This window comes from Euprymna scolopes, chromosome 6 (assembly GCF_053919585.1).
Source record: "Euprymna scolopes isolate OS-2025 chromosome 6, ASM5391958v1, whole genome shotgun sequence".
NCBI classification, from domain to species: domain Eukaryota; kingdom Metazoa; phylum Mollusca; class Cephalopoda; order Sepiida; family Sepiolidae; genus Euprymna; species Euprymna scolopes.
In genome coordinates, this window is record NC_136487.1 from 49,826,997 (window position 1) to 49,845,377 (window position 18,381).

Sequence of the window (18,381 nt, forward strand, 5' to 3'; positions counted from 1 at the left end):
TCTTGGCAATGAATCTTTTTGGTAAATGGTGGATATAATATTTTTAAAAATCTTTTTCCGGCTAACCATACTTGTTGTGGATCGCCTAAGGCATACTACTGATTGGCAAATCAAACTCGAAAATTAACCCTCCCACACACACTCAATAATAAAAAGTCAACTCAGTCATCTAGAAATTATAGTTGTGATTCATTAGGTGTGTCAGAAACTTCGTGAAAAATGTTGAATAATTCGACCCCCTGTATTTCCAAGCGTATAACTACTCGAAAAATGTAATGCAACCCCTATTTTTTTCCAATTAAAGAAGCAAGGTCCAAAGTTTAATTTAAAAAATAAAAAACAAAAAAAATGATTTAAAAAAAAGTTTAAAACTTCGAACTTTACAAGTGAATTTTCTTAAAAAACACTACTTTTTGTTTTAAATTTGAATATATTATTTATTGATCTTTTATCTTCAATTTGTGATATATAAAACTTTGGTGAGTAAATTATTTACTTTTTAATAGACATTTCAAAATAGGGGGCGTGAATTAATTGACCCCCTGTCTTTCCAAGCTTAAAACTACTCGAAATATGTAATTCAACCCCTATTTCAATTTAAGGAGCAAGGAGCAAGGTTTCATTTAAAGCAAAAAAAAACAAAAAAACAACGCGGTTTTAAAAAAAAGGGTTTTAAACTTCGTTTACAGGTAAATTTCTAAAAAAACACTTCTTTTTTTGTTTTAAATTTGAATATATTATTTATTGATCCTTTATCTTCAATTTGTGATATATATAAAACTTTGGTGAGTAAATTAATTATTTACTTTTTAATAGACATTTCAAAATAGGGGGGCGTGAATTAATTCGACCTCCTGTCTTTCCAAGCTTATAACTACTCGAAAAATGTAATTCAACCTATATTTTTTTTAAATTAAAGGAGCAAGGTTTCATTTAACAAAACAAAAAAAAAAACAACGTGGTTTAAAAATAAAAAGGTTTTAAACTTCATTTACAGATGAATTTCTAAAAATCACTTCTTTTTTGTTATTTTAAATTTTAATATATTATTTATTGGTCTTTTATCTTCAATTTGTGATATATAAAACTTTGGTGAGTAAATTAATTATTTACTTTTTAATAGACATTTCAAAATGGGGGGGGGCGTGAATTAAAAAAAGAACTTTGTCTAAAATATTATATTCGGTTTATTGGAAAGAGCATAACATTTCACATTGATCCTGAAAATATCTTAAAAATAGAATCAATAGAAAAATTTTGATAGATTTTTTTAAGTTTAAAAATTGAAAAATTCTGAACTCATAAAATTCAATTAATTTCATTACTGTTTTTTAAAAAAATAAAAAAATAATATTTCTATTACTTTTTTAACAACTTTAATAGGTTATTTTGGAAGTATACTCCATAAAGAAAATAAACAACCCACTTTAAAATGAGAAATTACGAGTTATTTTTATATTTTTTTCGTGTTAGGGGTGTCACAGATTCCTACAAAACTTCTGATACACCAAGTGATTCATATATAAAAAAATAAATTAGCTTAGTGATGTCATTCTATGGTTTCATGTGAACATTTTAGTAATCTTTTCATATGTATATGACACATTATATATATATATATATATGTATATATATATATATATATATATATATATATATATATATATATATATATATATATATAGTAAGTTATAAAATATATTTGGCGATTACGTTACAGAATATTCCGCGTTTCATCCCCGTTAGGATTCATACGGCTTATGGCTTGTTTATGAAACGAGAAATATTCTGTGTAGCTAAATCGCCATATATATTTTATAACTTACTACCTAGCTTTACCTATGTATTGAGCACTGTTGAAGTAAATACTTAAAGTTTACGTATGAATCTATACTTTCGTATATTAATTTATGTGATTACATGTAGTCATATATATATTAATGTAGTCATATATATATATATATATATATATATATATATATATTAAATTTAGTCATATATATATATATATAATTATCCACTGACACATATTTCGTCGCATACGACTCATCAGAGATGCTAAATCTAGCGAGAACATCGCAACTCGCGTATGCAAACACATGCAGAATGACGTCAATGGTAGAGAGAAATAAAAAACTTTAAAAAAGAGATCACGTTAAACACGTGGATAATGTTCGCCATCACGTGCGAGACGTGAATGATGCTCGAGTAGACGATCACGTGAGGGACGTTACAACGGTAACGTGAGAATGAGGAAATAAATGTCGTTGTGCAAAACAAAAAGGTTGAACTTCTTTACTATTCTTAGTTTGTTTTGCGAGAGAATATACAACGTGTTGGTTCGCGAACAATATATATATATATATATATATATATATATATATATATATATATATAAAGAGAGAGAAATAAAAAAGAACAATCAAGTTATCTGTTCATTAACGTTTCGTCTTTATGTAGAAACTTCATCTTCATGAATTAAATTAAGAAAACAAAAGACCAGTTCAAATTTATGAAAAATTCTTTTTTTGATGCAATGAAAGCGCTGTGAAAGAAGATAAGATTATTTTCCATTATTCTTATCTATAATATAAATCTCACCTGTCTATTTAAATGTATGTATGTATGTATGTGTGTATGTATGTTTGTGTTTATATGTATGTATGTATGTATGTATGTGTGTGTTGGGGTTGAGAGGACTCCTGTAAGCCGTGGTGAAGGAAACCTTTCTAGGAGAAGCAAATCTCTGATTTAAGAAAAACATAAGCGGGCGACCAGTACCCGCATTAAGCTGGTCTGCAGTTTGACTTGTTGCTGGCTATCTTGATCTTGCTTGTTGCTGGATCTCAACATTTTGAACCGAGAGAGAGAGAGACTTAGCTGTCGTACAAAGCTAAGACTCTGTAATATCATCTGTGTATAGATACACCCTCAGGCATTTGTCTATAAATGTGGCGATGGAAAAGTTGTGACGCGTGGAGGCTTGAAATGCTGGATGCATGTAATAATCAATGACCATCTTCAGTGTCATGTCTGCTTGAGCGCGTGAATTCACCGGTAGGACTGAAAAAAAAGAAGTCATTTTGGGGGGGGATCATTGACTTTAAGTGTCTGAGGGAGTGGCACTCGTCTGACAAGACGTTGCAATCATCATGTATGTATGTATGTATGTATGTGTCCTGCGCCGTATAACTAGCCCTCCACTGCCTTGTGGGCCAAGGTTCTTTTAACCAAAGTCTAAGGGTGAGGTAATCCTGAGAGAAAACCTCCAGAGGAGCTTAGGCCCTGTCAGCTGCGGTATACATGACCCACCAGCGTGTGGAGTATGCTCTGGTGCCCAGCAACCTAAGCCCCAGTCATGGATCAAATGGCATGGTGGGTGGATAGGGCTCTCATAAGCCGTAGTGAAGGCAACCTCTCTAGAAAAAGGAAAACCCTGATATAAATCCTGCGGCGATTGCTGCTTCCAATGATGTTGACTTGCTCTTCTTTTTGGTTCAATGTGGCAGTTGTTCAGAGAGTGGAATTTTCTCAGTGCAAAGTCTTTCCTCACTATAAAAAGCTTCAAACACCGGCATTACTTGATATGCAATAGAATACACATTTTGCAATCAATGTGTATTTCGATAACAAAAAGGTTGGTTTTAGCCTAAAATGGCAAACGGGCATTCAATGAGGACTGATGCAAATATGGGCGCCAATGGCAATAAAAGCTCTGGAACTTCCAGGGTCTGGCATGGTATGTGTTCGGGGCACCACAGTTTGGACTCGGTCATCGGTGAATGCCCAGGACTATAGAAAGTTCATAGAAGTGACCGTCTGACACGTGCTCCTAGTTCCGCTCATGTTTGCGTCATTTGAGCAAGAGATATATTAAGTAATGGCAATACTTGAGAAAGAGTTGCTGCCATCATCATGTATGTATGTATGTATGTATGTATGTATGTATGTATGTATGTATGCCTAAATCTTTCGACAGAGGCGGCGGATTTTGACGAGACTGGTATCGTTGTGAAATCCGACCCTTCGGATGACAAATATCGAAAAATTCTTTAATTCCTTCACCCTCAACTATGCACTTTGCTACAAGGAGGGGTCGCTTTTTTTTCACCGATATTTTAGAAAGTTATCCCCTCTTTCCGATTGAGTAGCCTTGATTTAAACCTTCGCCGATTCCGGTTTGGAGATGAACGCAACGGCAACATCACGTTTTATTTTTGACGATCTTTTTCTCCTTCGTTGTACGAGTTCGAGCCTACCTGCCTACAATCACTTTTTTTGTTCAACACACACCTCCAAATAAATATATATATGTGTGTGTGTGTGTGTGTGTGTGTGTGTGTGTGTGTGTGTGTGTGTGTGTGTGTGTGTGCGTGCGTGCGTGTGTGGATGTGTGTGTGTAAGAATATGTTGAAAAGACATCAATAAAGTCCTCGCACGTTAGAATGTGATAACTATACATTACATATTCCATAGGCATAATATAACTTTTTTGACACATGTGAACCTTCGTGAAAGTCCATCACATCACATTTCAATTCCTTAGCGACTCACTAAAAGGAAAGATATTTAATTATAACAGAATATGCACATAATTTAAGATATAGCTTTCAGACTGCACAGATACTATCTTCAAACTTTACAGGAAATGCGCGCCTAATCAACTGTATATGCGACACCAATCTCATGACAAGTAAATATTCGGCCTTATTTCGAAAAATTATCAAAAAGGACTTGTCTGATATCTTTAATACATCAAGTAAATCTTATGAACCGGTCCCATCAAACCGACATCTATTCCCTTGTGAAGTGTTAATATCCTGGGAATTTAAGAAAATGATTCTATTAAGTACGGTTTTTTTTTTTCATATTAAAACGTAAATCAAATCTGACGTTTTTAATTAGCAGATATGGTTATAGTAGTAACATAGTAACGCATTAACAGATGGTTAATATTAATATATCATATCCGGTTCCGTTTTTAATTCGTTCCAACTCGCATCTCTGTGCAAATGTTTGTGCAATAAATTGTCTTATGGTTAATTACCTCGAGAGGCATGTTAATTATGTACTCGTAGTTTGCCTTCTCATTTCGACAATATTTCTACATCCAATGTTATCGATCGATGTTTTAGCTTGTGCTAGTTGGATTTTTCGGACTACTGCTTTCATCTTGAGTATCATTTGTTACAACTTTTCGGTCGATGTAACCTTCGACCTTCTTCAAGTTATCTTATCAACTCGGCAATGTTTGTGTACAAACCGGATAATTTGGACGGAATTGCGAACAGAATACTTTTTTTTATTTCATGGGGTTACCATGCTCTCGTTCTGTCAGTCATGAGTAGGGATATTACAACAGCATATTCTTTTCCTTGTTTTGATTCTCAGATATATGTCCATTGATATATTATATGTTTTTATCTAAACTGATGTAGTTCTCTGTTGATTAAATGTGTCTGACTGTGTCGGATATATACTCGAGAGTAAAAACAATGAAAAGAATATGCTGTTGTCCTAGCCCTAGTCATGACTGGATAAAGGTCCTAACTAATTCGCAATTGTATTTTTGATCGCCCACACTGAAAATTAAATCGCCAACCCTCAAGAGCATATCACTTTTACAATTGATTTTTTCAAACATTCTAACCACTGCACCTTGAGTCCTTGGACAAAATACACTTGAAGAAGGTCAGAGGTTACATCGATCGAAATGTTATGAAACTGAGAATCCAGATGAGAATTATAATCCGAAGAATCAAAATAATATAAATAACCAATCCTCATCTCAGAAATTTAGAAACGTGATTTGTTGGTTTATTGATATGATTTTTGACTTATTGACACTCTACTTGATCAAAATATCGGTTATGATCTCTTTTAAGATTGATTAAAATTCGATATATTATAGAGCAAACTTATGGAAACGTTGAAAGTCACAATCCATCGGCTAATCTCTTTACACTATTTTTTTGTCTCTTTTCTATTTTTTTAACCATAAACCGTTGGACATAGAAATTAAATAAAGGCCATAGGTTGTCTAGTATATATATATATATATATATATATATATATATATATATATATATATATATATATATGATATATATATATACATATATATACATACATATATATACATCGTCAAGGGTGTGAGTTCCATATAGAAACGTGTCTATATGAAACTCACGCCATTGACGGTATTCTCGCGTTGCCTACGCACAGTTCCTACATTTCAAAAAACAACAGTTGAAATATAACGCACCGCTCTTTACAGCCAGACTTTTCTTTCTCCAACTTTACAACATGGCAAGAAACAAGAAAGAAAAAAAGGAAAGAAAACAACATAGTGAGGACGGAGTATAGCTCCGAAATATATTTATGTTATAAATTTCAAACAATTAAAAGTTGTCAACAGCCATAATTCAACGTTTATGACGCTCATCAATTTACAAGATATTATATGTGTATTTCTTAATAAAAAACATTCGTTTGGTAATATGCTCCCCTGTCTATTTCCAACTCCTTCTCTCTGTCATAACCTTTATTACGCTTTCCTCCTTTTTTACCTCTCTCTTTCTTTCTCTCTCTCTCTCTCTCTCTTTTTCACCACGCTTTCTCCGTCCCTCTTTCCCCTCCTTCCATGACACTATCTTTCTCTGACGCCATCCATATACACGAATAAAGTCAAGCAAACGAGCCAAATATCACTATTCCACATTTACGACGTCATCACCTCTTTCCCTTCTTTTTTAACGAATATGCAGTGCACGGGTGACGCAGAATGTCATCGTCTTATTAGACAGAAGGTCGCCATCAGTTATAACGATGGCATCATCCTTTTATGACGTAATTTACTGTGCACTGATACTACGAAGCAACTAAGATTCACGGAAGTTTGTAAATATAACAAATGTATGTTACAACCCTCAATACGGTCCAGCCCTCACACATAAATGTCTCTATTAATCAAAAATATGTATAATTCATGACTTTTATAAAGTATAAACCTTCACATGGAAAATGTCAAACTTTCAGTCCAATTTGATTATGAGTTTACACATTACGATTGCAAATTTTCAAAACAATTTCGTATGCAAATAAAACATTACCTTTTTGTTAGGGAAAAATACTAAGTAAAGCAATGACTTGATATGTTTTATTCGAAATCCGTTGACGCAAAACATTTAAGAAGTGTTATACTGAAATGAAATGCGGTCGTCCAATCACAAATAATGATGAACGTTCGTTAATAACCTTGAAAAAGAAAGAACCGTCAACAGCAACTGTTCTGACATGCAGAAGTCCAAGTGTAATGTAAACAAACATCTTGCTGCTCAACTCCATAATATCATCCATGTAATTTATGTACCTGATAGTAGTCCTCTACATCAAAGTTGTACTGTGCTTTGAATTGGGGTGAAATATGTTTTTAAAAATGTATGAAAATACTGATGTATTTGATGAAAGAATTTGTCAAAAGAAAAAAAAAACGATCACAAATAAAAAAAAAAAAGCAAAAAAAGCACGCTGTCACAGGTCGTCGAAAAATGGGGAAAGTGTATGATTGAACAACGGTTTGCTTTCCCATACACCGTATTTTTTAAATTATGATCTCAAGCGACTACTGGGTATTCGCAGATCTCAAAATGATGCTCGAAGGAAAGAAATTCAGTTCCAGTAAAAAGTTCATATCGGAAAATGGGACGTATTTTAAGGTTAATGCCGAATCGTTCCATAAAGGTTAGGCAACGGTTGAGTTAGTGCAGCACTAGAAAATGAGACCATATCTTTTTTGTTTAGATATTTTATCTTTTTTTTTCTACACAAGAATCATTATTTATCAAGGCCCGGAGGTCACTCGATGATAAGGGTTAATGAGTATACATTAGTCAATGTGATTATAGGGTAGTAAACATAAGTAGTGAGAATTTTGTAAATTGGATTATTTAGGGGGACGGTTTATGAAGAACTTGTTTACGTGGGTCTTGAAGACAATCAGATTGTAGTCAGCTGGAGAGCAGGCAGTCGGAAGAGAGTTCCACAGGCGTGCAGTTCTAAGAAAGAAGCTTTGTTCATGGAATCTGCATTTAGGTTTAGGCACAGATAAAGAGTGTGGGAAATTATTGATAGTGGTTCTAGCTAGACGAGTGTTTTTCGTGTAAGTTAGCCGAGGGGGGGTAAATTGAAGCTCAGCTGAGCACTTGCCATGAAAATAACCATTCAGAGGAAGACTCGCAACGTCTCTTCTGTAGGAAAGAGGTTGCAGGGAAGAGAAAAGGGCATATCCACTAAGCTATGAAGTCTATTTTTAACTCTGTCAAGGCAGGATACTTTAACGAGGTTATATCACACATGAAGAAAATACTTAAAAATTGGTCAATATTGCGAAATAGTGGTTAAAATTATAACAATAATCACTTAACATGTGTTACCGAGTTAGCTTCTTTAAATATGCATTACTACTCTCTATACCGCGAGGTAAAATACCAGGTTGAGAAACTGGCGCGGTCTATCCTTCTCTCGAGAGTAGATGGGACTCTCTTGTCATGTCATGGCAGGCACCCTATCTAGTAATGGCGTCACGATAAAAAATACCCTTGATAGCCCTGGCGAAGCATCAAGTATTCAGCTACCGATAAGATTTGAATTACACTACAAACTCGTGTAGTGAGTTCAATCTCGGCTGCGGTCGCGCTAAACGCTGAGCGCTGGACTCTCTATCTGAACCTAAAACTAAAGGAATATTCCATGAGCAGGGTTTCTTTCCTAGAACTGTCCATCTGTGGAACGTAATACCTTATGTCTGATTCTCGTCTGACTATAACGTGGCAGTCTTCAAATCTAATTTGAATAGGTTGTTGTTGAGCACTCTCTTGAATAAACTAGCATTACCCAAGTCCTTCCCAGACTGTTCTTGTTGTCTCTCAATCTACATGACAACTAAATCCTATAATGACCTCCGTGCCTTCATCATTTGATGACTTACTTTGTAAAAAATATAACTTTCAAATATGTTATTATAATATCTGCTTATGTATATGAAAAACACTTTCTATGTTTTTGCGTACAGAGAGTTCGTTCCATATGGATTCCAAAACGGCTGGATCGATTTTTATGAAATTTTACACAAATGTACTTTATGTGTCTAGGAAGTTCTTAGATAGGTTTCGTATCGGAATAGTTCCGATAATTATCGAAAATCGATAATCGAACAAATCTCATTAAAGAGGGAACAATGTAATTTTGACTCAAGGTGATACTTTATACAGCCTAATATCACGTCCATTGGGGAATGTTTATCGCCACACAAGCAGAAGAGCATATAAAAGCAACAATAGATGTTCTGATGAGACAGACGCGTGTTCGAAATGAATGTTTCTGTTTAGAGCAAAATTGACCCATGACATTTGACATTTCCTAGGTCATTATAAAAATAATTTAATAAAATCAACAGTCGATTCTCTACAGTGTAATGTACACTAAAATATATTGTGGACTAAGTCACTAGCACATGTGAGCTTCTATCGGGTGCACCGCGGTTGTTTCTTGACTAGAGCAGGCAATCAATCGATTTGATTGACAAATAGGCAATTTCATCAATTCTTTTTTTCCTGAGGCATCGCCACTTATCAAAGTCCAGTGGTCACTCGAGGATAAGGGGTAAAGAGTGTACAGTAGTCAATTATACAATATAGTAATCGTTAGTAATGGAAATTCGGTAAATTTGTCAACTTAAGTGGAACGGCTCATCAAGAACTTGTTTGCGTTGGACTTGAAGACAACCATATTGTAGTCAGCTGGAAAGCAGGCAAACGACAGACAGTTCTACAGGCGTGCAGTTCTAAGAAAGAAACTTTGTTCATGGAATCTACGTTTAGCTTTAGGCACAGATAAAGAGTGGGGGAAATTATTGATAGTGGTTCAGCTAGACAAGAGTTTCTCGTGAAAGTTTGGTGAGGGGAGACCATAGATTGGAGCTCAGATGAGCACCTGCCATGAAAATAACGATAACGCAGAGACAGACACGCAACATTTCTTATGTGAGAAAAAGGTTTTAATGACAATAAAAGCATCAGAAGTGTCGAATATTCATTTATCCTCATTCAATCCCGGGCAACATCGTGTCTGCCTGCTAGTATATATTACAAAATATATTGCATTATATATGTTGACGAGCAAAGGTGAATTTTCCCTAAACAATACTGTTCTATTAGTTGGCTTCTGGACTTTTATAGTGATATAAGTATATGTTTTTTTTTTTATATTAAACATAGCGATGTAACAAGTTAGTGAATGGGAGCAACATACCTTCATCTTTCACGTAGGAATAAACTGCACTGAAGCCTTCTTTTTGCAACATCCCGTCCGTCTTAAAACGTAACCAAAGGTATGGAGTGGCTGAATTGTAAATCGGCGGGAGAATCTTGCCGCAAAGTCGCGCCAAAAACGGTGAATAACCGAATGGTCCGTTTCGAATCTCGAGATAATCATATTGACAATTTGACGACTGTTCCATCACAAAATCTCGAATGTCAAGGTCAATAGTATAACCTTCAGGGGCTGAAAAATAAAATAAAATAGATATAGAAACAAATAAGGAAAGACAACCAATTATTAAATTAGAGCTTTTTATTAATTTTTATTACAACTGGCAAATATATCCACCTGTAAAGCTGAAGTATTTATTAATTTTAATGTATTTTATATATATTACTTCATGATTATTAATAATAGGTATGAAGATAAAATAAAATTAAAATTATAAATTAATATATTAGGTTGGTGCAAAAATAATGTTTGTTTTTTTTACGTTGAGTTGAACGTCAAAGAACGACATTATTTTTGCACCAACCCAATATATTATGCGATTATTTAGTGAAAAAATTGTTCGATATATTCGACATCATATTATTGCTGCAATATATCTCTCAGGACAACTTCTCTTTCTTTAGCGAAGTACAAAATCGACTTCGAAATCTAGTAATGGATGTCTCTTCTCTTCCGTGCAGCTGATTTTCATAAAAAAAGATTTTGTTGTTAGTATTTCTTAACTGTATCTTTATTTTAATTTTAAGTAATCGACTTAAATATAACCAGTGCCCCCCTCTACAAAACATTCACATCAAAACGTGTAAACCTAAAATCTCTGTAAAAATTCATTTTTTCGTTTGTGTACTTAGAACTAAACTTTTTTATTATTGTTCGAATTACCGATCTTATTTTGAGTGTTATTCTCACAACGTTTTGGCCTATGTAAGTTCCGACCTTTTTCAAGTGTATTTTATCGAACTCGGGAATCTTTCTATCGAACTAGGAAATTCCAAGCAAATTTCCAGAAAACCTGCTTTATCTACAGAGTAGCATACTCTAGTCCTGTCAGCCATGATCGCTCGCACTGAGACCTTCAGAACTTAATTTCAACCTTCAGAACTTAATTTCAACCTTCAGAACTTAATTTTACTTACTACTTTACTTACTTAATACGCTCTATCTATACCGCGAGCTAAAATACCAGATTGGGAAACTGGAGCGGTCTATCCTTCTCTCGAGGGTAGATGGGACTCTCTTAAGCCGTGGTAGGCATCCGATCTAGTGATGGCGTCACGATAAAAAATACTTTACTTACTTTACTTACTACTTTATCCGATATGTGCAGATTCATGATTTCGGCGGAAATATTCCCGGGTTCAACAAGATACATCTGAAGAAGACGAAGATTACCGTTATGAGAATGTTCAACGACATTTGTTTGTTACAGCCATGACGTCGCCCACATGATCTAGAACGATCTCCGCGTCTCACCCGAGATCTCGAACCTCATCTCATCTCTATTGAGATCTTATGTCTGTCTTTCTTTTTTATAACCCTTCCCCCCTCCCACTGGTGACATCACTTCTCATGCATTTGCATCCGCGCATCTGCGCTGTTTCAAATAGCTCAGCTGAAATTCTGACAACAACTGAATTTAATTAAACACCTCAAATTTTCCCCACTTCACGTGGTTAATCTAACCAATCAACTGTTTGCTTTTTACGTAGGTTTCTTAATTTTCCATGCAATTGTATTTGAAGAAAGTTTTCTACATGAAATCTGAGAAGTATATTACAGCCAGGAAGAAAAATAATATACATAATGGAAAACTGAAAACATTTAAAATTAATAATATGAACTATGTAAAATATCGAATGACCTTCTGTCAGACTATATTTCTCAAAATATAGACTGATTTCACCATTGTGAGTTGCGGAACGAATTGCTTATTTTCGCATGATTAGCAGATCAGAAGAGAACATCCAGAGTCGGCCGAAGAACAGTAAGTAACGAACGAACTGCAAAGTAAAATCACAGAAAAAAAAACAAAACAAAGAACATGACATCAGTGTATTTCGCACATCAACTAACAGCAGCTTGTTATTTCTTTCCTTTTGCTGGATATGATTATTTCTTTATTTTCCCACACTCTCTACAATCAACGAAAAACAACAATATAAGTTGATCTCATCACGATGTAGTGGTCGCTAATAAGAGTACGTTTCACTTGACGTCCGCTTATGAAATTTGTCGGAAAAATCCATATACTCTTTGATTTAATAAGGTTTCATATGTCATGTTTTACAGCATATCGACCTTTCAGGTGCAGTTAAGGTCGAAATACATTATAAAAAGGATTCATTAGTTGGCTTGTCATGTTATTTTTACGGCATATCAACTCTTTTTCGGTTATTTAATGCTGAAACAATACCTGGTGAAAACGATTGAATTGATTTTTATGTCAACTTGACAGTATGCGGACAATTTAATGGACAATTTAATGGACATTTTGATGGACAATTTAATGGGCAATTTAATGGACAATTTAATGCTGAAACACGATAGTGTTAGAAACAGTGCAAAGATTGGCTTCGCAGATTTCATGATTTTACGGCGAATCGACCCTTGCGGATTTCTTTAGTGTTGTAACAAAATATTTGTTGTAAAAATATTCAGTTTAGAATCTAAACAACTCATTAAACACACGATGTTTATTAACCCATATCGGTGAAAGGAGGCTTCGATTTATGCATTTCAAAATATTATCTGACGGTAAATGAATACGAAATCTCCAACTGGATTTGAACTCGACATTGTCGATTACCTAAGTGCGTGTCGTCTATTATAACGCCTCTTGTGACACTAATGGTGTAGGGCCCACTCTACTAATATTAATAAGATTTCAACTATTTGCTTAAGCTCGTATAAATTAGAAAATATCTTCTTTGACACATTTTTAGACTCCAATCAAGCATTTAAATGCAAGACCTTATACGTTCGTTTCGATAATGTCCCACTTATTTAACTAGGCTTGTTTCATTGTGGTGGGAGAAAAACGAAAAAATAAAACATTTGTGGCTTATTTAGATTTTATGCCAAATCGCGGAATGTATACACGCCCGAAAATCAAATCCCGTTCGTGGGGACGTGTCTTGAATCTAACATGAAAAGCACGTACATCAACGCCACGAAACAGATCACGTTCTGAGATTAACGTTACAAACAGAAGAACCAACACGATAAACGGATTTAATCATTAAAAGGAATCAGAAGTAGTAACATAAGTATATAGACATTATTTTAAAGGGTTAACTTGTTTGGGGGGGGGGTTGCAGTTTTAGCCAAAATTGGATCAGAACTCCCTTGATGCTATTATATATTATTATTTATTATATATTTTTATATTTTTGTTTATTGGAATCATTTGTGATGAGTAATTTGAAGATTGCGGTTTCAATCCTACCCAAAGCAAGCCAGAGGTTTAGTTGACCAAAACGTGGTAAGACAACTACAACTATAGAAGGCAGTAATTACAGGGGATACGGTTACGTGATTTAGCATTCCTATTTCGTTCGCGGTTAATCACCTGAAGAACGCCAGAGGATAAGTTGGCTATAATGTGAAATAACAACTCTCTTGATGCCGATGGAAACATTGCCGCGCAAATGAAAGTATAGAAGTTATCACGTGTGTGTGCAGACTGATGTGGACCCAGATTAGGGCCACGAAAGACAACTCGCAACAAGGTATAAGCTTTAAATATATATTGAAAAACGGACAAGATACAAAGAAAAATGGTGACGCAAACTAGGCTTACTGGTTACTCGGATATTGTTAAAGTCACAGGAGTACTTAGCTCTCGATTAATATAGTATTTGGAAGAGTCCATCACTAAATAGTTAACCGTCCCATAACACATATCTATTCTAATAGTTGACATATAAACGTGCATCCTACGTCAAGAAACGAGGAGGGAAACAATTATGCTTCGCCAGTGTTTTCATTTTTATTATTCTAAATGAATAAACGTGACTGCTATGTCTATTTGTCGTACTATCGGTAAAGTTAAAACATGTTATCAGGTAACTTCAACTTTACACAATAGACGCAAAGATATATTTTATCTACTACCTATGTATATGTGATATTTGTAGCAAGGATAAGTAATTTGCATATTGGAAAACTTAAGCTCAGGGGAGGTGGTGATGTAATAAATATGAATACTTCCGGGTTCCTCCACACAAGAATATGATTGGCTAGTGTAAGTCATAAATACGGACGGGTACAGTATCCTAAGAGAGATATCTAAAGATACGCCGAAAGCCTATATCTTAAGCATATTATCATACTTCTCAGTTACTTCAAACGAATATATCTAATTCGATCTCAGTTACTTCAAACGAAGGAACTAATTCGATTTCCATCAAATTGCGGTCTATCTCAAAATTTTAACTGAAAAAACAATTTGATTTTTGCCGCCTTTTGCTGTTATTACGGTCGTATTTAAAAGATAAATACATCTTCATCGAAATATCAAAATGATGTTTATTTGTATACAATCAAGGAACCATACTTTGTTTGTGTTCACGATTTAATTATGAAGGAAACTATTATTATTTTATATAATTAGATAATATGCTGCTTCAAGTATTTCAAATAGAGAAAATTGCGAATCAATAGTGAGCCAAAAAATTTAGTAAGAGTTCATCTAAAATAACGTTTTAGTCGGTTAAATCAAATAATGTAAAAAATAATCAGTAAAAAATATCAGTTAAGTTTAATAATGTAAAAAATACAAGTTAAGTTTAATAATGTAAAAAATTAAAGTTAAGTTTAATAATGTAAAAAATACCAGTTAAGTTTAATAATGTAAAAATTTTAAGTTAAGTTTAATAATGTAAAAGATACCAGTAAAGTTTAATAATGTAAAAAAAAATATCAGTGAAGTTTAATAATGTAAAAAAATTTAAGTTAAGTTTAATAATGTAAAAAATATATCGGTGAAGTTTAATAATGTAAAAATATATCAGTTAAGTTTAATAATGTAAAAAATATCAGTTAAGTTTAATAATATAAAAAATATCAGTTAAGTTTAATGATGTAAAAAAAATCAGTTAAGTTTAATAATGTAAAAAAAATCAGTTAAGTTTAATAATGTAAAAAATATCAGTTAAGTTTAATAATGTAAAAAATATATCGGTTAAGTTTAATAATGTAAAAAATATATCGGTGAAGTTTAATAATGTAAAAATATATCAGTTAAGTTTAATAATGTAAAAAATATTAGTTAAGTTTAATAATGTAAAAAATATATCGGTTAAGTTTAATAATGTAAAAAATATCAGTTAAGTTTAATAATGTAAAAAATATCAGTTAAGTTTAATAATGTAAAAATATATCGGTTAAGTTTAATAATGTAATAAATTTAAGTTAAGTTTAATAATATAAAAAAATATCAGTTAAGTTTAATAATGTAAAAAAAATATCAGTTAAGTTTAATAATGTAAAAAATATCAGTTAAGTTTGATAATGTAAAAAATATATCGGTTAAGTTTAATAATGTAAAAAATATATCGGTTAAGTTTAATAATGTAAAAATATATCGGTTTCATTAAATAATGTAAAAAAGGTCGGTTACGTTAAATAATGAAAAAAAATGTTGGTTACGTTAAATAATGATAAATATGTCAGTTACGTTAAATAATGGTAAAAATGTCGGTTACGTTAAATAATAAAAATGTCGGTTACGTTAAATAAGGTAAAGAAAAAAATCGGTAAAGTTAAACAATGTAAAAGAAAGTGTCGATTAAGTTACATAATGTAAAAAAATGCCGGTTACGTTAAATAATGTAAAAATATGTCGGTTACGTTAAATAATGTAAAAAAATGTCGGTTACGTAAAATAATGTAATGAAAAACAATAGATAAGAAGAAAGAAACTGTTTGAAAAGAAAAAGTTTTTAAAAAATGAAATAAAAGAAAAACATTATAAATAATTATATAAAAGAGTAGAAAAATAGCAAGGGTTTTCCTAAAAAATTAGATAGAAGGCCGAGGGTGTAGAATTTCTATTTGTTTTCTCAATTTTCCAGAGAATAGATTCGTCTAGCGGATTTCTTTAAGAACTAAATCAAGCAGTCTCTTTATTTTTATAAATTCCTTATTAATGTTATTTAGAATTAGAATTAGAATTAGAATTATTATTATTATTATTATTATTATAATAATAATAATAATAATAATAATAATAGTAGTAGTAGTAGTAGTAGTAGTAGTAGTAATAAGAAGAAGAAGAAGAAGAAGAAGAAGAAAAAGAAGAAAAAGAAGAAGTGAGGAGTGGATGCTTAAGGTTGTGGCCAATGAAGTGAAGGTATGTGAGACCAAGACTGATAATGTGAAACGTATGGATACAGAAAGGACAGAGGAAATGGCTAGGAAGAAAATGCATAGAAGGTTCTTCCAGGATATAGCAGAAGTTGCTGATGAAAGATCATGGCAATGGCTTAAAGTTGAGTATTTAGCTAAGTGTACTGAAGCTTTTGTTTGTGCAGTACGGGAGCAGGCATTAGGAACGATTGTTCAAAAAAGTGATTCTAGGAGAGGAAGTTGCTGCAGAATGCCGGATTTGTGGTAAGACCTCAGAGTCAATTGCGCACCTTGCAGCAGGGTGTAGTGGACTGGCCCAGAGAGAGTACCGTAAAAGACACGACCGCATGAGACTCCGGATATATTGGGAGGTCTGTAAGAAGGTTGGGGTGAAGTGTGCTGGAAAATGGTTTGAGGAGGTGCTTGATGAAGTGAGAACAAGTGAGAACAAGTGAGAACGGCAAGGTAGAGCTATGGTGGGACAAAAGTCTCATAGCGACCAAGCAATTGGAACATAATTGTCCGGATTTGGTCGTCATTGACAAAGTCTACAAAAAACTGGCAAATTGTAGACTTTTCAATACGCTGGGGCAGAAATGTGAGAGAGAAGGAGAACGAGATATGGAGCAATTATGCTCCACTGGCTTCGGAGATAAGGCGAATACACGGGGTAAAAACACAAATAATCCCAGTCGTAGTTGGTACACTAGAAGTAGTATCAAGTCGTCTGGAAGGACAATTGAAAAAACTACAAATCCCCGATGTTTTAGGTGGCCTTCAGACCTCTGCGATTGTAGGTACCACCAACATCCTTAGAAAACCCCTTGATCTTTGAAACTCCTGGTTTGGAGCCGGAATTCAGGGAAATACTCTGGAAATGAATAGAAACCCTTTCCAGAGAGGCGTTAATAAAGCAAATCAGAATTATTATTATTATTATTATTATTATTATTTATATTATTATTATTATTATTTATATTATTATTATTATTATTATTATTATTTATATTATTATTATTATTATTATTATTTATATTATTATTATTATTATTATTTATATTATTATTATTATTATTATTTATATTATTATTATTATTATTATTTATATTATTATTATTATTGTTATTTATATTATTATTATTATTATTGTTATTTATATTATTATTATTATTTATATTATTATTATTATTATTATTTATATTATTATTATTATTATTATTATTATTATTATTTATATTATTATTATTATTATTATTATTATTTATATTATTATTATTATTATTATTATTATTTTTATTATTATTATTATTATTATTATTTATATTATTATTATTATTATTATTATTATTATTATTATTATTATTATTATTTATATTATTATCTCCTTTCTCTTTTCTGTTATTAAATATATAAGGAAAAGACCGTGTAGAAACAAATGTTGATTAACACATGCTTAGTATCACAATAATAGTAACAATAATAATGATAATATATATTTGTGTGTGTATTTGTTTGTTATATGAAGCACCTTGAATGCAGTGAACAAACACTGAATGTTATTGTAAATAAATAAAACGCTAAATCTCAACATGGAATTATGCCGCATTGCTCATTCATTATGTCTTATTCTATAAGTTTTCTTTTTTTATTATTGCGTTTTTACCCCCAGACAAGGCACAGTACCACTTTGATGTAAGGGCT

At 32.6% G+C, this 18,381-nt stretch overlaps 1 protein-coding gene across 1 annotated transcript in view; it reads right to left on the reverse strand.

The window, feature by feature from the left end:
• LOC145277644 (neuropilin and tolloid-like protein 2) overlaps positions 1-18,381 on the reverse strand; it is a 752,093-nt gene that overhangs the window by 44,209 nt on the left and 689,503 nt on the right. The window contains exon 4 of the mRNA XM_080129228.1: positions 10,312-10,563. Within this exon, the coding sequence (XP_079985354.1) occupies positions 10,312-10,563 (252 nt within the window). The remainder of the gene's footprint in view (positions 1-10,311; positions 10,564-18,381) is intronic.